This window comes from Lepidochelys kempii, chromosome 2 (genome assembly GCF_965140285.1).
Source record: "Lepidochelys kempii isolate rLepKem1 chromosome 2, rLepKem1.hap1, whole genome shotgun sequence".
In the NCBI taxonomy this organism is placed as follows: domain Eukaryota; kingdom Metazoa; phylum Chordata; order Testudines; family Cheloniidae; genus Lepidochelys; species Lepidochelys kempii.
Genome location: NC_136381.1, coordinates 80,616,516 through 80,641,345, shown reverse-complemented (window position 1 = coordinate 80,641,345; position 24,830 = coordinate 80,616,516). Strand labels below are relative to the sequence as shown.

General features: G+C 37.3%; 1 protein-coding gene across 6 annotated transcripts in view; it reads right to left on the bottom strand.

Moving 5' to 3' along the window:
- The window catches only part of ZNF521 (zinc finger protein 521), a 269,241-nt gene that overhangs the window by 241,257 nt on the left and 3,154 nt on the right, over nt 1-24,830 (bottom strand). For 3 of the 6 annotated variants that reach the window (XM_073331350.2, XM_073331353.2, XM_078851539.1), the window contains 2 exons: nt 10,001-10,060; nt 4,551-4,730 (listed from right to left, as the gene is read on the bottom strand). The exons of 1 other annotated variant lie outside the window; for it this stretch is intronic. In XM_073331350.2, coding sequence (XP_073187451.1) covers nt 4,551-4,730; nt 10,001-10,060 — 240 coding nt within the window. The remainder of the gene's footprint in view (nt 1-4,550; nt 4,731-10,000; nt 10,061-24,830) is intronic. 2 more of the 6 variants (XM_073331351.2, XM_073331352.2) reach the window with 2 other exon arrangements.

Genomic DNA, 24,830 nt, shown 5'->3' with positions numbered 1-24,830 from the left:
TCACTGGTGCCTACTCTACATGCATCCTCCTTCACTTCTTTCCAGTGCCCAATCCCAGAGTGAAGAGTGCCCAAGGGAGTGCCAGCTAACACTAGTTTATCCAGCCTTACTGTACTCCTTACTTTTGAGTCCAAAAGTCATCCACATGGATTGCCCAAGAAGAGCTGAGCTGAGTGTTCCTCTGTGGGTCCTGGTGGAGAAGGACTTACCACACAGAAAACTTATTTGGGATGTGGTTCTCTAGGCTGTATCCACCCTTGACAAAAATAGTTCCATCACAAGACAGGCATAGTTTGAACCCTGAGGAATTGGATTCTGATGTAAATTGTGGCGACTGGCTCAAAGTGCCTTATCCCACTGTACAGGTCATTGTACTGGGGAACTGATCAGTTTGGTGGTAAGAGATCTTCACCAAATAGGTTGGAAGAGATTTAAAGGAACCAATGTAGGGTTTCTGAAGAGAATTGTGGGGCAGACACTGGCTGGGTTCCATCTCCCTGCTCGGGCATTAAGAGGGAACTGAGGGAGGGCTGTGGCTGCCCCATCCATTTTGGCCCTGCATGGAAACATGATGCATGTGTGATCTTGGACACTGGTATTCAAAAAATCCTATCTCATGTACACGAGGCACATTTGCACCTTACAGGGGGCTCCACACAAACACACCTAAAGAATCACCTCATAATCAACGACAATGCTACCAGGATTCTTTGTCTGATATCACAGCTTTACTCAGAGAATGACAGCTTGCAAGTGATCCATGAGTTATTAAAAACACAACCTTGTGAGAAGAACAAAGTGAAGACCGTTAAGATCAGGAGAACTTCTCTATTAATACTATACCTTTATAACTCATATTTTCAGGAGACTAAGTTAACGTAGTTCAGTGTCTTACATACTGGTGAATACATAGCGTGAAAAATTCTGTCTTTTTTCCCTTAATCCATTATCTATATTCCAAGAACGTTTTAGGTGTGAACAATTAACGTGAATAAAACATCGGCTTTTTTCATATAAAATGTCAGCACAAAAAAAATTATGATAGGAAAAAAAATACTACTGCATGTCTCGTAAAGGGCCTGATCCATCACCCACTGAAGTCAACTGGAGTCTTTCCACTGACTTCAGTGGCATTGGAATCAGGCCCAAATTGAAAAGATCACAGCATACACATTAGGATAAAAGAGCAACTATCACCTCCTCCAGAAAGCAAGCGTAGAATTCAACCCCACCAACAATCTGTTGGATGGAAAGAACCAATTGTGGATAGCTTCTCTTCCCTTCCTTACATAACTTAGTGACAAAACAGCAATTCAGGATACTCAAGATTGAGCCTGCAAAGTAAAACTGATACTCCTCCAAGAATCACTAGCCTCAGTCCTACTTCTATTTCTGGAGAAGAGAACAGAAAGGAGATTTGACAAAGCAAGTTTATTGTGTTCATCCAGACTGGCATAGCAGTCTCAGTAGAAGAAAGCCAAAATTTTCTGACTTGGGTGCCTCAAGTTACAAGCTTAAATATAGATATAAGAACTGAAATCAGAATGACCTGGAGTGCTATCAGTTTGGTAGGCTCAACAGGAGGGTGAGCTAATCTCCTTGGGACAATGGCTCTCCCATTACCCTATAACAAACAACAAAGGCTCTGCTAAGAGGTGTCTCTCATACAAGAGTCACTGTTTTGCCTTCCTGCCTGTTTCCCCAACAACCCTGTTGATTTAACCCAGTATAGTCCCACATCAACCATCTGAACAGGGTCAAAATACAGTATTTATAAACTATTAAAAAGTAGCTCCATGTCCACTACAAGAGCACCTCCAAAGATCACTGAAATCCATGCAAGTTGCAGGTGCTCAGGCACTTTTGAAACACAAGAAATACTGATGTAGGAAACAGAATTTGGATTTAGGAGCTTAACTTGAGACACCCAAGTTTGAACACTATGGACAAACTGCTTGTAAAAGGGTCTATACAGCTCCTCAGTGCCTACTAGTTTCATAGACTTTCTTGAAAAAGACGACAAGCAGAGATAGAAATAGATGCTATTGGTTAGGAAGAACGGGGGCTGCTCAAAAAACTCAAACGTGGTTATATTTTTGTAATGAAGCTTTGATCCTGACCCTGCACCCACTGACATTGGTCACAGAGTTTTTCCACTAATTTAATTGTGAGTTGGGTAGAACTCTACAGATGCTAAAAACAAACACCATTTATTTCATGTGCATTATTACTATTGCTTTTATTACAGAGGTACTTGTCCAATAACAGTTTCTAACAAATATAGTAGAAATGAGCACAAAACACAAGAGTCAATACATTTCATGCCCTAGTTCTATAACATCTATACTATTCTTGGCCCAGGCACACAATTCCTATTAACAAGAACTTCTTTAATTTATTTTTAGGAGTTTTCTGAAGAGCCAAGGAATGGGAACCTCTTCCACTATACTGGTCATTTCCTCCATTTTTACTCTCTTATAAATATATACATGCAGATCATTGGTAATTTTATACAAAGGAGGGTTGGCTTCTTTGCCTACCTGGCACCCTATGAGCAAAAGCAGACAAAAGGATTTTGTTATTTTGAATCCTCTTGCTGCAACCCATTAACAACCATCCATTTTCTTGCAAGAGTGATATAGTTTGGAGTTTTTTTTCTTAAATGGGCTTAAATACCTCCCTTCAAAAACAAACTTTTTTTCTTTCAAATTGACTCATGCAGCAAACTCACTCTAGCCCTCATTTAGCATGGCACCATTTGCCTTTTAGCAAGGCCAAAGGTGATGTAGACCAGGAGCAGTGCTTGAGGACTTTTTCACTTCCCCAGCTATGGTGTGGAAGCACTGTTCAGTTCATGCTGCTTGCAATGTGAGCAGAAAACCTATTGCATGGGAGAAATCACAGGACTGCATGGGATAGAGAACGAATTGGGGAAAAGAAGCAAGAAAGGGGTAGGGCAGGCACCAGAATAAGCGGGAAAGCAGGGTAAGAATAAGGGGGATTTGAGGCAGGAAAGGGGGCATGGAGGAGGAAATTTTTGTTGCGGGACTGGGGAAAACCAGTAAGAGTGAGGAAGGGCAAAAGAAGATAGAACAGAAGAGGTAACAAAAGAGGAGGAGACAGAAAAATAATAATACACCAGAATAAGATAAAATAGAGAAAAGCCATTCGGCCAGAAACAGTGCCTCACCAGTCACAGACAGGAGACATTGCCTCAAGTCGGGCCAATTCAAGTACTAAGAACTTGCAGGTGTGATTAGGAAAGGACTGAATCGCCTAAATTTAAGACAGAACAATATTTAAACAAGAAATGGCAAGGAAAGAGAGAGAAAAGATAAAACATATCTCCTGATATTACAAATACTTCCACATTCCATCATAGTTTCATCCTCCACAACCTAGGTTTGGGATTAAAATCCTTCAACAAATTCAGTTTCTTCCCTTGACATTTCTTCTGCTTCCGCCTACTCCCTATTCCGTCTGTCTCCTTTCTCCACTTCATTCTGAATCAGCTGCAGTGCCATTTATTATCTGTCTATACTACTGGAAGCCTTTTTGGACTCCAGTGGGTTAACAGGTAAATGAAAACACACGCACACACACACACACACACTTTCAATAAAACGGTTAATATATGGGACTGGCTTCCTGCACACACAAAATTATAATCATGCAAAGCCTGCCCCATGATAGCTGTATCGTATAACAACTGAATTTCATCTCTTAATAGTTCAAACTAATTTACTATTTAATGGAAAGAAAATGCCCTTCCCCTGACATTCAGTCTATTTTGACCTGTGTATCATCCATCATAATAGTTTGTAAGCCTAAAAACAAAACTACTTCAATAAGATTTCCATAGGAGCAAATGTGTCACCTATGAAGATCTCACTGGATGAACAGGGCCCAAGTCTTTAGACTGCTGCTGCTTTGCCCACAAATTAAATGACTCAAGCTAGTCACAAGTCCATTTACCCAGCTGTGTTTGTGAGAAGTTAACAGTGTCCAATATGCATTCAATTCTGCCACTTAATGTTTGCATTTTTATTTATAGTCTACCAATTTGCTGTTATTCCCCTCAACCTCCATTTATTGATCACTGTCTGCTCATTTGTTGTAACAGCTAAGAACAAAGAAGTATAAGATCCCGATCTATAGCCCACCATTGTATGAATTCATCCATTATCCAACTGCAGTCAAACCTGTTTACCAGCATCGTCGGTTGACATATTTTTTTTTAATTTAAGTCAAAAGGCATGTAAAACTGTATGCTATAAGTCTGGAAAACAGAGTAGTAGCCAGGCCCTCTGAAAGCTAAAGCACAGTTTAAATCAGGTGTGAATGCATTAATTATCCAATCTGAATAAAATTTATGGTGCACCAGTTCACAGCATAACTTTACCACGGAATTAATGATGGGCATCACCTAAGGCTTAAGCATTCAAGTGTAGGAGTAAAACAACTTGGGGGAGGGAGATGAATCTGAAGAAAAAAACTGGAATCAGAAATAGAACAGTGCAATAAGCCACAAAGCGATAAGTATTGTTTACCTGTCAGTTGACATTGATTAATCTTGTGTTCTGTGATATCACTCAGTGATTCAAACACCTGGAGGCAGCTGTCACAGCTGTGCACAGCTTCTTCCTCTAACTCCTCCCCTTCTTCTGGCCTTTTCTTACAATCTATCACCTCTCCATCTTCTGCCTTGTCTTCTAGTTTACAGTTAGCATCTGAAAGAAAATCAAGACTGTGACCTCAGGGCTTTTAAGAACAGATCCTTTTAAAACTCAGATTGGTTCTTGTTGTTACCAAGAAGCAGAAATACATTTGGCATGAGCCTGCTGCACAGGAGAAACACACTTTACATTTTATTGCTAAATAAGCAGAGGAAACCTCTTTCCTTAACTTTTTTTCTATTCTTGATGATGAAAGAAATTTTCCCTCTACCTTAACTAAACAGCACTCTCCCCCTTTCAAACAACTCTCCCATACTTCAGTGTTAACTTTATCAATTTTTTCACAGCTTATCCAGGGGCTTTGATCACAATAAGAAAGGAAATATTACCTTTACAATTAAACAGTGTTCAATGAAAATTAAAAAAAAAAAAAAAAACAATGAGTTTAGGAGAGTTTCTTTTCACAGTTAACTGTAGTATTTCACAGGAAATTACCAGAATTAAATAAAAGATTAAAATAAACTGAACTGATTAACATACTGATGAAATTGTTCTGTATTTCATAAGCCAGTCTTAATATTCTATCACCCTATTACTTGATGTAGAACAATATTACAGAAAAAACTATGCTTTGGGTTAAAGTTATATGTATGTGCTTTAACTTGGATACAATTTAACTAAAGAATAAGCTGGATGGATTCCTTGTTTTGCCAGATCACGGGAAGCTGGAAACTAACTGTTATAAATTGTAACTACTCCACAAGGACACCTTTCTCTTGTTTGGGATAACAAGTGTTTTGAGGATCACTGGGACAAGCTAGTCCTAACCCCAAAATAGCAGGCATGATCCCACTATCAAGTTCTAAGTTAAATGTGTCAGGTGATCTCAGCCAAATCCCTTGAGCACAGTAGGAACCATACAATTCATTGCACTACCTCAGCTCTGTAAATGACTAATGCTGGAATGAGGTTAAATGAAGAGTAATTTAGGTTGACTTTTCTTCTTTTGAGGTAGAGTACACTGTGGTGCCTTAACTATTCCTGACTTTTTGCCCATTTTACTAAGCGTTTCCCCCAAAGACAGAAATAAAACAATCTGTCTTCTCCAATAAAGCAAACTGGCAGTTTACTTTTGTTCTTCTCAGGAACCACAATACAACAAATGCGTGTAGGAACCCACACATTTTACTACTTTTTTCCATATGGACAGCCTCATCTGCTTTTCAGACATTTGAGAACGCTTCACTTTATGCAGCTGGAATAAGTCACCTGAGAAAATGAATTCTTAATAAAAACACAGAGAAAGAAGTACAGTTAGGACCTAATCCTTTTCCGTCTGCTACAAAAGCCATCATCACCACTCCTCCATGATGAGATGCCTGCAATGGTACAGTTGCCACAAATACCAACCATTCCCTACATCTGCCACAATTGTCATGGCTCTTACCATCTCCCTGAAACCTGCAATAAACACTGCTGCCCTTCAAATCATTTACCAACGACAGAGGATACTTATGCATAAACCAGAAATGAAACAGACCTGTCGTTAAGTAAGCTTCCTCACACTATGTGGCTCATGAGCTAAGCCAGAAGAATCTCTCTGACAGGATAAATGGCAAGGTTTGTTTTTAAAGGGAGGTATATTACAGAGCATCAACAAATGAGTGAAAGAAGTAAGTGTGGTGAATGGGTATGTTTGCTCTGTTAAACCACACCTACATACATGGCAAGATTCTTACAATTTTAAATTTCTTGATGCTAGAATAAGAACATTAACTCAGGCATCTACTTCCAAATTAAGTAGTAGTATGCAGACTAACATTGCCAAAAATGACACCATCTGAACCTAGGAAAGCTCTTCTGCCATTTTTAAATTCTGGATCTGGATCTAAACAATCTGTGTACCAGTAACATTTTCCAAGTTCTTCAGTAAGCTTAACAGAGTAGTTAAAATACCACTAGGTTACAAGCAGTTCAGGAAAAGAAATAATTGTCTTAACTCTTGCAAACTGACCCCAACATCATTAAACACGTGTTGGAAGGTAGCACATGCATATTGCATACTATTAGTTGTTCAGCTCAGGCTCCCAGCTTCATCTCATAAAACTGACAGCACTCAGGGAAATGTGGGCACTGGGTCTGAATTTTAACATGAGTATTTAAATGATGCACATAAAGTTTACAGACCTGTTTGCTTTAAAAAAAAGGGGAAGGCGGGCAAAAATTCAAGAACTATTGTTCATGAATACTGGCACTTTACAAGAATCCAACACCACAACACACACACCTTAGCACACAAAAACATGAAGAATTACTCAAGTCAAAGCTTACTACGTAGATACTAGTTATTAGAATTAAAATAATTTTAACAGTAATAAAAATGTTTTTGCTTCCACTTCTGCATTCACAGATATAACTCTACAGGGACAGGACTCACTCAAGCTTATTCCCTTTTGCAGCAACTTTAGAATACATGCCACCTGGCAATGTAGCCACCTGGCACATTTGTTTTTAGGTCAACACTTCAGGGGGACCCTCTGGGACCTAGGTTCACTTGTAGCCTATGATGCTCCTGTGAAATGAGTTCTGGCAGTCTCAGCCTCTCTGTTGGTGAATGCATTTCCTCCCTATTCACTGTCTTGGAGAGACACCACCACAAAATATATATATTTTTTTTAAATAGGTCATATAACTTGGAGTCTGTGGGATGGTTTTCTAAATCGTAACAGCAGCTGTCTTCCACCCCAGAGGTGGCTGTTCGTTAGTGACTGCACACATGCTTAGTTTCATCATTTGAAAAGCTCCTTGTGAGCCTAGACAAAACCTGGTTCATAAATGCAATATGCATGCAGTTGCATCTTTACCTCTTCCTAATTAAGGCTCGTGCTTTCAAACAGTCTGTATCAAATACCTCTAAGTACCATAAATGCCCCTCTTCACCCTAACATCTGCAACTAACAAAGCCACAAATACTACAATCATCTATTCAAACATCTCCATCCCCAACACTTGCAAACACTAGTACTGTCAATTCTGTAAACTCCACAGCCATGCCCCAACTACCATCTATAACAAACACGGCTCTAGCCCCCACTAGCACTTTACGATGTCTGCAACTGCACATGGCTTACAGCCTACATTTCTAATTATCTAGTATAGAAAGGAGGATTAGATTTGATACAGAAATAAAGTCAATTTATGAACACAATAAAAAAAATCAAGATCTGTCTTCTGTTACTGATTATGTTAACATTATTTATAAGTGGAAATTAAAAGTAGTATGATTTTCCCATTACTACGTTCTCTGGCAGGTGGTTCTGTCCTTCTCCTCTTCCTCCTCCTCATAAGGGATGTTATTTCTATAACTTGGTCTAATAAAACTGCAACTTTGGGGAAAATGAAAAATTGCATTGGCTTAAAAGAGTTGGCGGCAATAAACCAATGGACTTCAATTAATTTCAAGTATGGGATCAGCTTAAGGCCAACCAGCAGAAATTCCATTCTGTCCATGTAAAAATGAGGTTTCACCACATTTACTTTTTATAACCCATATAAAAGTCAAGTAAAAGTAATGAATATCTAAAAGGCATCTCAATGGACTGGCAAAGACTATCTGTATTCTTGAAACTCATCTTACATATTTCTCTCTACGCAACAAGGACCCATGGCTGATCAGAGCTAAAATGTCAAACTACCATGAAAACTGCCCAGTTTCCAATACATTTCACTAGCTTCCAAGCCACTTCTGCATGGAAAAGTGCTGGCAAAAGAAAGGAAAACTAAGATCATGTGGTTATAATTATTACCAGGCAAGAAATATTTCTGCAGCTCAGTGGTAAAGTAAAACTATGTCGCTTTCTGCTCCCAGTAGTGTCCATCGCAAAACAACTGCCTCATTAAATCTCTGCAGTAAGATTAATATGCCGTAGCTGCACTACATTTATAACTTGGTACTCTATAAAAAGCACATTTAATGGTTAGAGCCAGAGCTTAGATACAAAGTATTACTATAAAAACTTCTGGCAATGTGGATATAGTATGGACTTTCCGCACTGCCTGGATCAGATATATCTGGAGTTATTTTTGAATTTCTAGCATTAAGTTCTCTTGATAGTCAAATAAATAAATAAATAAATAAATAAATAATATCTTATTCTACAATGAATGTACCAGAACACAAGATAAAATAGTAATATGAAAATAAATGCACAAACAAGATTTAACAACTCAGAGTTAATACAAAAATAAAAGTAAAAATAGTAGAAAACTGGACCATTTCCTGACGTATTATTCCTCATCTTTACAGCCCACTGTTTTTCAAACTGAAAATGTATATGGCAGTTATTAGTTCTCAAGTTAAAAAAAAAATCAAATAATTTAGGCATAAATTCATTCCTGTGATTTAGAGAAACCTTCCTTTCTCTCATTTAAATTTATTTATTTTTAAATAAAGTGTTTCACCTGCATTGCAACAAACACTAACAACAAGATGTGTACAGTACTCTGGGTGACAAAGTATTTCACTTAACAGCCTTAAATGTATTCTTTACAATCTAAAAAGAAAGAATTCGAACTATTGCCTATAAACTCCTTTTTTTTTTTTTTAAATCCTCTAATTCTAGGAATCAACCTGGAAAACCCTTAAGAAAGGAGGCCTTATAAGAGTAACTTCAGTTAAATCAATGGGGCTATCCCCATGAATAAGTATTTATATAACTGTTTGCAGGACCAGGACCCTAATCAAAACCAAAACAAAAAAATAAAAAATCATTTCTTTAATTCTAGAAATCATACAAGAGGGGGAAAAGCCGTTATTGTTACAAGGAATGGATACCATAATATTAACCTACTTGCAGTACTTCTTTACAATTATTAATAATAAATTCCATGTATGTTCAGACCTAAACAAAAGGATTTATCTACACATCTCCCACTGACTTACATGAAGGGGGTTAGTGACTGGTAAACAAACTGAACAATTACCATTTTAAGCTTAAAATCACTTATAAAATAACTAGCCCAAGACAACAACAGTTTCATAAAGATGAATGCTTAGGGTTGGGTTTTGCAGGTGCACATGGTAGTTTGTTTGCAGACAAACCATCTTGGACTTTAAAGGTTAATGCTTCCCTTTCAGTTGGATACGCTACAAACAGCAATATTCCTGATTTTCTGACATTGAAAAGTGGGATCATTTTTTTTCCCTGGGCTTTAGAAGTGCATTTGAAGTTGAAATTCAGTAAGATGAGAGCAGACTTTGAAAAAATAAATCTCACACTGTTGTAAACCAGCAAACAAGCACTAATGAAGGAATTCAGCATTACCAGTCTGTGCGGCTATCTGTCCCACACCCGCCTGCTGGTCCTCCGTTTCATTTTCTTCTACTGCCAGGAAAAGGTAAACAAACAAACAAAAACAAAAAAAAACACAAGATGTTAGGTGGGTAGCTGAAATGACTCATGCGTCATCTCCCTAGTTTCAGTTCTGAAAGCCAGTAATGCTTGTGCAACAGGGCAAGAGAACATTGCCTAGTACAGAATCACTGCAAGGTGCAAAACCTCAAACCAGACCATAGCACCACACTTTGTCCACAAGCATGTAGTTTCCTTGCAGCAGAGTTCCTTACCAACGAGATCTCATGGATTAAGAAACAAGTCAAATTTCCTCTTGGATATCTGTTTTCAATCCACTGTACTGTATTCTGGTACATAACTAAATCAGGGACTAAGACAAGGCATGGAGACTCCACTCACCTACTCTACATTGCTAAATGGGAACCTTTTCCTGGCAAAGCGGGAGTGGGTGCTAAACCATTAATTTCCACTAAATTTAAGATTTTTTTTTTAAAAAAGCTACCATTACAGTTGTGAAGATAGCCTTGCAAAAGTGAACCAACACAGTGCTGTCTTACTGAGGCCTGGTCTACACTAAAGGGGGGATGATCGATAAGTTACCCAACTTCAGCTACGTGAATAACGTACCTAAAGTTGATGTACTTAGACCTACTCACCGCGGTGTCTTCCCTGCGGTGAGTTGACTGCTGCCGCTTCCCCGTCGACTCTGCCTGAGCCTCCCGTGGAGGTGAAATACAGGAGTCGACGGGAGACCGCTCGGGGGTCGATTTATCGCATCTAGACTAGATGCGATAAATCGACCCCCGCTGGATCGATTGCTGCCCACCGATCCGGCGGGTAGTATAGACATACCCTTAGTCTGCAAACAGACCATACCAGCATCTTTATTATGGCTCACAGATTCCCTAAGCACACACCACTCTGGCCAGACTGACTATTCAAAAACCCTCTGGGCAGCAGTGAAACTGACAAGAATCATGTCAGCTTCATTCTGTGACTGCTTTTGGAAGCTACAGGGTGCTGCAGAGGCAGGCATTGAAGCTATTCACAGCAGAAAATGACCCACCAAAGTGAAGGTAGGGGAGGAGTCAAGGAGCAGAACTACTTCCTTATTACACTCCCAAAAGCAAAAACTCTTTGAGTTGAAGGTGCAGTAGCGAAAAACAGTTCCTTCTCCCTTCCAGTGGGGAAAAAGTGTAGAGAGGAGACTTCATGTTTACAGTATCGCCATGTATTCAAAAAATCATCAGCAGGCCTCAAAAAATCATGAAAGTGGATATAAAATAACCTTCCCAACAGCTGTTCCCAAAAAGGGAAGTTTAGAGACCAGACAGTAGCCTTCTAGGATGTTAACAAGATTTGTTTTGTTCTGCTTTAAGTAGGTCTTCGCTTCTCTGCCTTTAAGGTATGTAAACTGGGGGACTAAGTCTTTCTGCAGAAATGCATTGATTACTTCCATCAGCAGAGGTACCAGAACCTCTCTTTACTAATGGAGGCAGACACATATACAGAGCAAAATTTTGTTAATTTGTACTACTGTTTGAAAGGCACGTTGCAGAATTTTGAAAATTAATACATAAAAACACCTGAAGACTACCTCAAACGAGCTTATTTTTAGTACATGTACCATAGTATATTTTGTAAAAATAACTGGTGTTAGTATAGTACTCTGCTTTTAAATCTTTTCTGGAGAAATACTCTCCTGTATGAAAACTCCAAAGTGTGCACATTTTCAAAGTTCAACTTCCATACATGTTACATTAAAAAAAAGAAAGTAAACTTCTGACCAGCATGTTAGCACGTAACTTTGTGGTTAGCATCTTTTTTAAACTGTTGTTCAAGCTCTTTATGGATTCTTAGTCACAAAAGAGCCAAGTAGGTCACAACAGGCCATTGCATAAAGAACTTGCCAATAACAGTCAACTAGACTGATGTGTTTTGTCAGGAAAGATGAACACTTGAAAAGAAAAATATGGTAGAGAAGAGAACAGAACAAAAACAGAAGCCCTAGAATAAGGAACCTTTATCATAGAGTTAGCCTACAAAATATGAACTAGTTCTCCTTTACACCATGGCCAGACTCTTCCTCCATCTAATAACAATTATTTGCTACTTTGGGTAATTATAGTCCAGTCCATCCTTCTGTAGCCACAAAGTACTAAAAAGGAACCATATTAAGTCTTCTCATAGCCTGTTTATAAGAACTTTAGCCTTCAGTGTCATTCCAGTTATCATACCATGTTAAACTCACTTGGATAAACATCACCCTAAATCTCATACCCAACTTCAATGTTTACTTCCCCAAGCATTAACTGAAGCATTGTGTTTCCTTTGAATAAACAAAGGCAATTTTCAACAATATCCCTCTACTAGGGGCTTTACACTTTATACCAACATGAGACAAAAGCTTCTGGCTAGCAAACTACATTAAAAATAAGTATAGGAAGGATATGTGGACAGCAGCAGCATATGTCAAATATTTCTAGTTAATACTGTAAAAACAAAGATTATTTATAGTCTAGGATTATATTTGTGAACAAGGGGTTTTGACTTTAGACTTTTTTTTTTTTTAATATATAAAGTATTTAGCATGGCCTACCATAAGAAGAGAACTCCGGGATAGTAAAAGTAATTGAATGCCAACAAAAGAAGAAACCTCAGGACATATGGAGAGCTAAAGCCTGTGTTTCCAGTCATGTTATGTTACGCTGCGATGGCTGAATATTAATTCTAGATACTTTTGTGACATCATTATTTCAGAGAAACAATTTTTTTTGTCTGAACAGTTAAGTGCTTATGACTGCAGAGTCACCTGTTTTGCTAGCTGTGGAAATATTTCTTTGCTAACTAGATCAGAGAACATTGTCAGCTTCTTAAAGCAATAAACCATCAATTCCCTTTTATACAATTACATGATGAAATTTTTTTTAAAAAAAGAAGTGTTTCTAAACAAGAATCACTCACCAAAACAATTGTGGCCCTGCACTCCTTCACTGTGGAAAATTCTATTTGAATAGAATATTTTTTTTAAAAGAAGATCTCAGTCAGGGAAAACAGAATTCTAGTATTTCAGCTGTCTCTACCTTTATAAAGGCTGGTGGATTTGGACTCATAACAGCATTTCAACTTTACTACAAAAATGCATTTCTAAAACAAGAACTTTATATAAAAACAGTAAGGGCTGTTGAGCTTTGCGATCCAAGAGGCAGAGCTACTTGTTAGCCCGTGAAAACTCTGGTTTGAATTCAGACTATCCTGCATGCCCAGACTCAGAGGGTTCCAGGAAAGTTGAAAAACCAACATTGTTAGGGCAAAATCTTACTTGCCTTCTTATGCAAATCGTCTCTCTGAAGTCACTAAGTGGGGGAACAAACAGATTTGGCCCATAGATTCTGACAGCAGAGTTAACCTCCTACTAATTTACTTCAGCATCTGCTGGTCAGCCAGGATTTCACCCCTCCTACCTAGAAAGGTTGTCAAGGTGGCACAAGGCTTATGTATGTGGGGTAGAGTTTATAAAGCTAACAGTGGAAGAATTCACATCTTCTGCTAACTAACTGAGCTACCCCACATGGAAGGGTCAGTCTGTTAGTATTAGTACACCAATTAATAGAACCAGACAGCAGTGGTGCATGCTTGGGGAGACCTCATATGGAAAAAGGAATGGATGAAAACAGAAATGTGGGAGTACTATGAAAAGGTGCATTTTCACTGAGAGGGAATCCTTTATGGAGAACAGAGGCTATGATTTATGGCTTTTGAGCTATTACAAACTATAACAAAATAAAAGCTATAGATAATTGAAAAAAGGCTATTTTCTTCTACTATGGGTAGGCTAATAAATTAAAGAGAGAGAGAGAGAGAATACATACTTCCCTAAATGTCTGATGCTCTTTTCAGCTTGTTAAACAAAGAAAGAGAAGCCACATATTCCAAAATACACTATAAACAGACTGTTATTGATTTAGTACCCTTCCTAAAAACACTTTATTTAAGGGATGTGAAACAAAACAAAACTTAACACAGCAACCAAGATTGCTAGGGGCATGAGAAGGTTTGATTTACAATATAAATATACATATTTAACTTATATTTTGCATTTCCTATAACTCAATATAACTTGCCATAAGCTTAACATTGGTACTTGAATTTAAAACTTATCTTCCACAAAAGTATTCTTCCTATGATGATTACTTTATAAAGCATGCATTCCATCTACATGTTTGAATAATATCTGCAGATAAGTAAGGGGCACTAAGTATATTAGCATAATCAATATACAATTTACAGAGCTACCCAGACAGAATAGAAATGAAACGCGTGCGCCATTATTTTAGTATCTAAAAATTACTGTCATTTCTGGAAGTATCTTTCTGCTTTTCCTCTCTCTTCATGTCCACGTACAAACTAAGAAGAGATACTTATTGCCACCATCTATGCATTGATATTTAATATGATCAGGTAGATTAGTCACACAGCAGAGGCAAATTTAACAGTCAGTACTGCAAAGTGCTGAGCCTCTCAAATCCCATTTAAATTCAATGGATTTTGTGCACTTGCATCACTTTGCAGGGCCATGCCTTTAGAACATATTTTAATAAAAGGTTCACTTTGTATGGGGAATGCCTGCTGAAGTCAATAAAGAGTTATAAATGTGGAGTAAATTGCAGGATCACACCCTAAAGTAGTTCCTCTTGTTTATTCTTTCTCCACTTCTTCTACACCATTCAGACTTTCTTTAAAAGTCATCATCAGCCAAATTTTCTGCATAGACATAGATACAAGCACATACTCTCACTCCTACTGGTGCCAATGAAAGTCGCAAATGTGACTCTGAGGGAACAATTCAATCCTACTTCAGTGAGGTTAGCAAACATATAAAGTACATTACAAAACTGTATTAAGACATCTTGTATTCTTACTGGTCAGTAACCATCCAGATCAAACACCAGACATGGTCTAATTTTCTGAACCACCTTAAACAGTATCAATACACTTCCATTGAAGATAAAAGAGGTCGTGCTCTAGTGTATCAGCTAAAATGGGGGACTGAGAAGTTCGTAAAATCAAACGTCTCAAAATTACAATAGGTCAGTACATGAGTTGAAATATGGTGCACTGTATCACTTTCTTCTTGTCCTTCAAGCCACTGCCAAGCAATTTCCAATGCACCAACAGCATCAGAATCTGAAGGCACTGGAATCCAAAGCAACATTGACTTGTTCTTTCATTGACAGCACTTTTGTTATATGACCACCACCACCCCCCGGAAAAATGATTCACATAATTAGTCATTTGTGAAGACTGGTGTTCATAAAATTGAGGTTCCACTGTACCAACAAAGCAAAATTTCAAGTGCCATTTAATACTTTTTGTTAAAATTGTAATAATCCTATCAATAAATACATACATATATTTGAGATTAAACTGAACCCTTCCTTCCTTTTCCAGTGTGTTGTATACCCTGCCTCCCATTATTTTTAATGTAATGGTATTTTCTTAAAGCACAACTCACAAGTGTAAAGGATTCTTGGGGGAAGGGGTTGTTTAAAATAATAGAACTGAATGCTCATTATTACCACCAACCTTCACCCCCTCACACCTTCTTCTTCCTACAGACAGAGGCTGCCTCACACCCCTCCTGACATTCTTATCCATTTTACACACTCTCCTCTCCAGCCTGTTCCTCTATTGAGCTTCTTTTTCAGTTACTCTCGTATAAAAGCTAAACTGGGAGCAGTGTGTGGCTCCCAATTCAGCTGTGTTGGTTGGATAATATTATTCCTATGCTGAAATAGTAGTATTTTCTTAGGCAATACCTAAAAAGATAACCTTTCTGGTTAGGCACATTTAAAAGAAACAGACACACACACACCCCTTTGGACCATTCTCTTTCAACCCTCATATTTTTTATTCATGGATGACAGCATCCCAATGTGACACACTGAATCATGTATGGAGACAGTCATGTCTATGGAATATTATGGGTGAGGAAGGCAGAAAAGAGTCTCCTTCCAACCACACAGAATTCTAGTGTCTTTCTAAACTTGGAACCTATTTTGTTTTCAGGACAGTTAGACCAGTTTTGTGTACTGACCTTGCCTCCCTAATCTCTCATCCATGAGCAAACACTTGGACTATATTTTAAAGTGTTTTTGTTGGTAAGTTGGTAACAATACTATGCATTTTACAAAGTGCCATTCATCCAAGAATCTCAAAGTTTTTTATAACATCCCTCTGAGGCATTATTATATCATCTCACAGATAATGGAACTAAGGTGCTGAGGGCCAAGTTCTCACTTTACTCCACCCCTTTTGCAGTTATACAAAAAGAAGTCAAACTGTTGCAATTCCACTGATCTCGCACTGGATGCAGTCCATGCAATGAGAACAGGAACCCCTGCACACTGCAAAGCAGTGTTCTGCATCATCCTGCAGGAGGGTACAGGAATGTCACTGGAGAGTGACAGGGTCATCCAGTGGGAACATAGCTATACAAATTTGTTGTACTGTCAGTAGACATTGCTAATAGTGCTGTTGCTCCGTGTCCTGCTAACAGGCTGTGGGAGAGGAAAGATTCCTTTTTGCTCCCTTCCCCTGTATTTAGTTCATTTATTTCAACTGGATCTGGCTCCAAGAAATTAAGTGACTTCCTCAGGCTCACTCCAGGCCTGTGTGTGCATGCTGCTGAGCACCCCCAAATCCCACGGAAGTCAATGGAAATGAGGAAATTCAGCAGTTCTCAGGACCATGGCAAGACACTGGCAGAGCAAGAAACTGGCTTCAGGAGTCCCAACTCTAAGTCCAGTGCTCAGACCTTTTGGCAATCCTTCCTCCCTTCAGTGGTCACACTTAGCTGAAAGCTATTATTTACTTTCAAGAACATAATTATGGATAACCAGTCCAGCATGATAAAAATCAAGAAGTGAAAAGAATATCCAAGATTTTTTTTGAGCAGTTACAAAGCCCGTTATGTAATAGTAATGGTTTCAGAGTTCAGATTCCTCATAATACATTACAGCTACATATAAACCATACATTCTCTCTCTCTCTTTAGTAACTTCCGTAAGGCATAGGTGATGAGTTAAATGGTACATGGGCACTGGGACATGATTAAGAATTTAGGTTATTTTTGCAGGCCTCTACCTGCACCTGTACTTTGGAAATAAGGGATTAATTAAATGTTTCTCAGAAAAAGCTGAACTCTTTGAAAGAAAAGCACACTTGAAGCAATCTGATCTATGGATCACAGAGGTTAGAAACAAAAATAACCAGTGGCCAAAATGTTCAAACTTAAGTGACTGAATTTAAAAGTGATCTGACTGTCAAAAGTGATGAGTACCTACAGCTTTGTGGATGCTCAACATCTCTGAAAGGTCAGTTCACTTAGTTAGGTGCCTGATGTTAAGCAACAAGATTTAGACTTTTTGCTCTAATGCACTTGCTCCATTCGCAGAACTATAGATACTAAACTATAGATATTAAACTAATGATACACATTTATCTTAGTCAAAAGACCAGCTCTTCCAGTGTTAATTTGCATGAGCTAGGTTGTTCTTGTCTAAATGTTTATCAGGGAGTTGCTTCCACGGAATTCACTTCTTTGTTTTATGATTTTGTACATCACCTTTTGTTCTTCCTCTTATCATTCTTGTCTTTTACTTTTCTGCAACCAGAAAAGTACTCAGTGCTCACTCCCCTTCCTCTCTTGATTTACATTTGTATTTGGCTCACTAGCCTTTTCCACTCAATCTATTCAACAGCTTCACCTTAAATCACAAGACATAAATCTTTTTTCCATGCTCTGGCTCTTAACTACGTAACCCAGCCACTTCCCAGAAGTCACACACAAAGGCCAATAGTCAACTATTTCATCCACCTATTTTTAGGATGATAGAAAGTTGCATTGAGCATACATCTTGAAGTCCCTGTTGTTCTGGGATTAGAGGATCAGAGATTCCAAGGAACACAATTGCAAGGAAGGAAGTGGAGAGTAACTAAAAGAGATAAAGCAAACCCTCCTCCTCCTCCCCCCCCCCCCCCCCCGCAAACCCATCACACACATTAGTACTATCAAAAGTTAGAAAATATGTTGATGCCATTAGGAAAAAAAACCCATAAGCTTTCCTCCCCTGAACCTCCCCCAAGGTTAATATACTTCAGAGCCAGAGCATATTTTGTTGACCAACATATAGCCTAGAATTATCAAGGGCATGGCCTCATCGTGTCACTTAATGTGATATGTGTAAAAGAAATATTTTAAATTGAAGGGCTTTTTTCCCTGTTAAATCCCTTCAAGACATTAATGAGTCAAGAATGGAAAGTCGAACATTCTAGTTTTACAAAAGTATCCAGAGTGGGAAAATAAAAATCTCACTCAGAAACCAGTCATCAGGGATGTTGTTTTCTGATGTTCATTAAGCAGGTAAATACAGATAAATTTACCTGGAGATAAAGAAATAAATAAATGGATAAATAAATGGAGATAAAGAAGTTGTATGTTTTACTCCAGATCCAGGACACTAAAAATTGGGGGCAACATTGAGATTCTGAATATTTTTCCCCCCTGCTTATTTTTAGTAGGATATAAAGGTGTCAAATTCTGCTTCACCTGGGACTATTTGACCAAAGGCTAGCACAGCCAGATTTAACACATTTCATTCTAGTTACCAATAAAGAAAAAAAAAGTGATGCAGTATCATTAAACAGCAAAACAATTTGCACACCAAAGAATAACAATAAAAATGCACTACATCAAATTAAATATAATGTAGGGTTTAAGAGATTCAGAAGGGGGGGGGGAGTTAAACCTTGAAAGATACCATACTTATTTAAAAATGGAATAACATTTCAGATGAATTACTAATGCAAACAGTAAGCCCTCTCTCCTGTTCCCATTGAAGTCAATGGGGGGTAAGGGGGGAAGAAGGGAAAGACACCTGCCATTAATATCAGTGGTGCAGGATTCAGGATGTTTTTAAAATGTGGATAACTGACAAGACTCCTATACTTAAGACTATACATAGTAAAAGAAGTTGAAGTGTAAGAACAAAAAGCTGCTGTAAATCATGCACTGTGGGCGTTCTTTAATCTACAGTATCTCTCCATTGAAAATAAGTGTTACGCACATCCCAGAAGAATATGGGCCACATAATAAATTAAATCCTGAAAAACATTTTTTTTCTTCTTGTACTTCAGCATTGTGGAGGAAAAAAGTCTTCAAAAATAGTAAAGGAATGCCAAAAAATAACTTTTACGGTTAAAAAAAAGAGTTTGTACAATTTTAACTAGTACTGTAATATTAGAGGAAAATACTCCTTATTTTAACTTCTTTTCATGAGGGTACTAACAGCATCTTACACACATATGCCACAAAAGAACTGAAAGCAGAATTTTTGGAACCAAACGAAAAACCCAAGAAAGCAGGCAGACGGAACGAACATGCTAATTGTAATGTGTTGTAATAAAAATACCCCCAAGATCAGCCCAATCTTTTTTTGCTATAGCATAGTCCCCAGGCATATGGCTAACTACTGCCTGATCATTATCCTGGCTAAAACTAAAGCAACTGAAGTTTAGGTGGATTCATATCTAACAGAATTTCTTTCATCTCTAATAATTGCTAAACTAGCATAATTCTCATACTTGAAGTGGAATGTGATGCATGCTAAGCACCCAAGTTGCCTAAAATTGAAGTTAAAACAAAAACAAAACTCACTACTGAACTCTGTTTTCAAAGATTCATCTTTTGTCAGACTTCTATGCCAAGTGTTGCATATGATTTAGAATTATTTAAAAGCTTCCCTTATACTATCTGACTACTATAAAGAGAGCAATTGAACAACTTTAATGCTTATGTTTCAATTGCTTTGTAGTAAAAGCATTGCACAATACTTTTAAAACCAGACAGGTACCTTTCCACAGTCCAACAGTTCAATCATACACAATTTCTGCTAGAACAAAATGTAGTCCCCACAGGGGAAAAAAATAAAATTATATATATTTGAGCACAATTCTGATTTAATTGAACTAGGATAAGAAAGTTGCATTTTCTCCATCTCAAGTGGGACTAATACTGACTTTTGACACTACCACAGTAGCCTACAGAAAACGCCAAATACACTTCAGACAAAGGCTATATCTACACTACCATGATAAGTTGACCTACACTACACAACTCCAGCTATGTGAATAACATAGCTGGAATCGATGTACCTTAGGTCGAGTTACCACGAGGGGTCAACAGGAGAAAATCTCCCATCAACTTACCTTACTCTTCTTGTCAGGGCTAGAATACAGGGGTCGACTGGAGAGCGATGTGAAGTCGATTTGGTGGGTATTTACTAGACCCACCAGATCGACTGCCAGTGGATCGATCTCAGTGCGTCGATCCGAGCTGTATTGTAGACCTGCCCAAAATGTTGAGGTTTTTCCTTGAGATATCAGAATTCATACCACGTTCTAAATCAGTGTTTCAAACAAAAAAAGCATTTAATCCAGAAGATGTCTACATGAAATTCTAACAGGCTTGGGGAGGGAGGGGATTTAAGTCCTTTTCTCATTTACAAATACTTAACTAAAAAAAGGTAGAAAGGGTTTTTTACAAAATTTATGAGATTTCAATACTAAGGCATGCATTTCATAACAAAGAAATTAAAGCTATCAAACCAGTTACACAGAATGAATTACAGGAAAGCATAAAGCCTTTTAAGAAATCTTAGATCATAGTGGAACATGTTATCCTACACGTCTCCATATTAAGAGCGTCTCTTGTTGCAAGAGTTAGCTGCAACTAGAAAACCCAAGCCATACTTCTAGACTTCAAGACCTTTTCAGGAATTTTTATCTAAAGATTTCAGCCACATGGCAACTAACAGTTTAGTTCATAACTATTTACAGATAGAAGGTTTCCAAGATACAAGATCACCTGCTCCTGAGAAATGGTCCATTAGATTTGCACTGGTCCCAGAAAGCAATTGGATATCATTTTTGTAATCCTGAAGTTGATAAATTCAGTTATAAACATTAGACATGTCAATGAGAATTACTTAAGGGGGGAGCAACATTTTTTTTAATGAGACATGGGAATAATCTGGCAAAACCAAAAAAAGTAACTATAAATAGACTGTACTATAACATTATAAGATGGTCATTTTAAATCCCTTTGAAATTTGATTTGTTTATGTATACTTTTGTGTTCAATGTCTAATATTTTCCCTTTTTGGGTGGCCAAATAAAAGCCAACAATCCACTCATGCATCAAAACAAATGGTTTTGCTTTTCAGACCAAGTGGAAACTTATGAATGTTTTGTTCCCTCCCTATAAAATGATTATGCCAGAACCTCTGAGATCCTGAAACCAGGCCTTTCAGAAAAAGTTCTTTGGACCAGCCATACTGGAACTTTGAGTTGAGTTCAAAGGAATCATGCCAATAGTAATTGCTGTTTTTTGTTTATGCTAGACTGTCTGCGGATTAGACTATAATCAATATAATAAGTAACATCCAGTCCATGTAATTTAGAGGTTGTGCAGTGTGGGGGTGATAAACATTCAGCTACTTGAGAAATTAATAGAAGTGTTACTGTTTGATGGGGATTTGAATGTTAAATTTTTTCTTAACTATTGTTACTAATAAAGCTACCTTTTTGTTACAATAATCCACTACCCTTCTACCTTAAATACCAATATTCCATAACATCTGTGCCTTGTATACAAGAAATGTATTATTGTTTCAAATTTATTTTAGAGAACTAGTCACATTAAACACACACACAAATACAGGGGATGAAATTGATCATCTTCACTCACTACCAACTTTGCAGAAGTTACAGTTGCAAATGCAGGCAAGATGGAAAGAGTACCTTGGTTTTCCCAAAAGAGGACACAACTCTAAGAATCACAAGGCATTGCCCTGGTATCATTTCAAGATACATGCCTGTTTTAGACATAATATACGTACATAATACAGTGAGCAAATTTTTTCCTTCTTTCTAGGACCTAAACATTTAACAAATTAAGCCACAGAATTATAAAACTGGGTTACTAAATATCAGTACAAGGAAATTAATTTTGAAGTGACAAAGAAAAAGAAAAATGCTTAAATAAGTCCTCAGGTTCAATGTTTCTACTAAATTTGCGGGACTATACCAGCTCCCTGTGGTGGCTTATTTAACACCTAAAATTTCTAGCGAACTTTCACACACGACTTTAGCCTAATGGATATTACCTTACTTTGGTTGAGAAGGATGGGATTTAAAGATACATTAGGACTGCCTTTTCATTCAAATTCTCTAATAAATATCTGGGTTTTTTTCCCACAGATGACATGGATGACTACATTTCCATAAAAACAAAAGGAGGACTTGTGGCACCTTAGAGACTAACCAATTTATTTGAGCATAAGCTTTCGTGAGCTACAGCTCACTTAGCTCACGAAAGCTTACGCTCAAATAAATTGGTTAGTCTCTAAGGTGCCACAAGTACTCCTTTTCTTTTTGCGAATACAGACTAACACGTCTGCTACTCTGAAACCTACATTTTCATAGCATCCATATGTTTCTAAACAAACCATTTCTGATCAAAAAAACTTTTAAGAACAAAACACAAATACCTCCAAGTGAAGGAAAAAGGGTTAGTAATTTAAGTGTGATCTTTTACAGAGTGTGCCAAGTTACAAAAGGGTTAGCCATTCAAGAGGCCAATTTAAACAAGACAACTGAATTGCTCTTTACCCCTTGCCTCCTCAGCTCAGAAGGTCCCAAGTACAGCATCCTGAATACATTTAGGACAATTCTGGCCCTCAAGCATTCTGAGTTTAAAAAGGAATATAAATGACCAGTCGTCCTCCCCCATCGTCTTGTCTTTTGCAACTTAGCTTGTTTTGTAGCTTTCACACTTATATATAGCTGACCTCCACTACCGCCCCTCCCTTTTTTTTAGGTATCTGTTTAAGATTGTTTTGATTACATAGAAAACATACAATAAGGATCCCTTTCAGAAAAAATCGCCATAAGAAATGAGATGAATAAACTAGCAAAATGAAACATAGGTCAAGACTGATAAGTTTGATGCAATTGATTCTAAATATATTAAAAACAACCGAGCAGTTTTAATCTTTAAAAAGAAGTTAGTCACTTAAGATATTCAAATTAAATATCTTGTCTTAAATGTCTCTGGACGGAGAATTATTTGCTCACCTATGCGCAAGCATGTATTTACATATCCCTGAAGTGCATGGTATACAGCTTTTCATAAACAACGATAGTCTTCTGTGTAAATGTTTTTAAAATGTTGGGGGAGGCGAGAGGGGAAGAGGTAGCTATTGTTTGCCCTACCTTGTTTCTCATTTATGTCAAGAGCTAGTACCAGTCAATGAGAGTTACTAGGATAATTAGACTAAGACTATCGGTACCAGCAAACCAAAAAGAGGAAAAAAAAGCAAAACAGAAGAAAACTAATTCACAAATGTATTTTCAAAAAACAAAACACATTTAGTTATTAGTGAGTTCTTAACACCCACCATTTCAAATGAACATTACTTTCATGCATTCAACATACAAACTCCCCAGAATTCAACTGTCATTTTGTTTTATGTATTTACCTGCCTTGTCTCACTATTCCCCTAAGATACAAGTTTCAAATTATGTTATCAGAAGTGACAGCCATGTCAGAAATATCTTTTAAACCTTTTTCCATCAGAAAAAGTTACTAAGTACAGATAAATTGCAAATTTACTGTGTATCTCATGTTTTGTTTAGATGTGGAAACAGTACTCATGAATTAAAAGAGCTTCTTTACATAGATGTATATAATAGTTTAATTTAGATGAGAAACAGTTTGAAAAAACTGTTAACTTTTAAACTACAGATCTGGCTTATCTCCTAATGATTAAGCTACTAATCATTAAAAAAGAACCTAAAATCAATGTTGCATTTAGGTTTCTGTTGAAATTCTAACAAACAACATTTGCAGTATTACTCATAGCTATTGCTTCTTCATTAAAAATTAAGATGAAATATTTGATGGACACAGCATTTTCAATTTAAATGCTATAAAAGAATCTTTGACCTTCCCAGCTGATTCATGCTGCTCTCCCACCTAGAAATCTTACAATCACATTGTCCTCAGCTCAGAATATTACTAATCCACTCAAAAAAATGGACACCATTCAAGAAAAATAAAATGGGAAAATGAAAAAAGTCAGCTATTTGAACAAAGGCCACCAAGAATGACAATCTGCTTCTCAAGGATAATTACTGCTGCAATAATTACACATATGATGATTGATTTACTATTTGTATTTTTTTACTAGAGAAATAATTAATATGGCACGATAAATACTTAACACAGATACAGTGAAGAAATGTGCAACACTTTAAGTGTATAGTATACTGTCACTAAAACCCAAGCCACTCCATCTGAAATCTAGGATTTCACAATTTTCTCATTTTAGAAAATCTTAGGCTACTAGTACAAAAAGCAGACTATGCTCAGACCTACACATAAAATGGAAGCTGAATTTTTGAGTTAATTTAAGTGTTATTTACAGAAAAGCACTTTTCAGTCTGTAAAATGTGTGAGTAGCACACATACACATGCTTATATAAATGAGCATGATGAAAACATGGTCCTATTCTGACAGAACAATTTACACCATTTTCCCATTAATTTTGTGTTTCTTCACCTGTATTAGATTTGTAAGTCCAACTCTGTATTTGTTCAGTTCAACTTTTCTGACATCTTATAAATATGACCCACTGATGCCCTACTTATTGGCCACAAAAATCATACGGACATGTA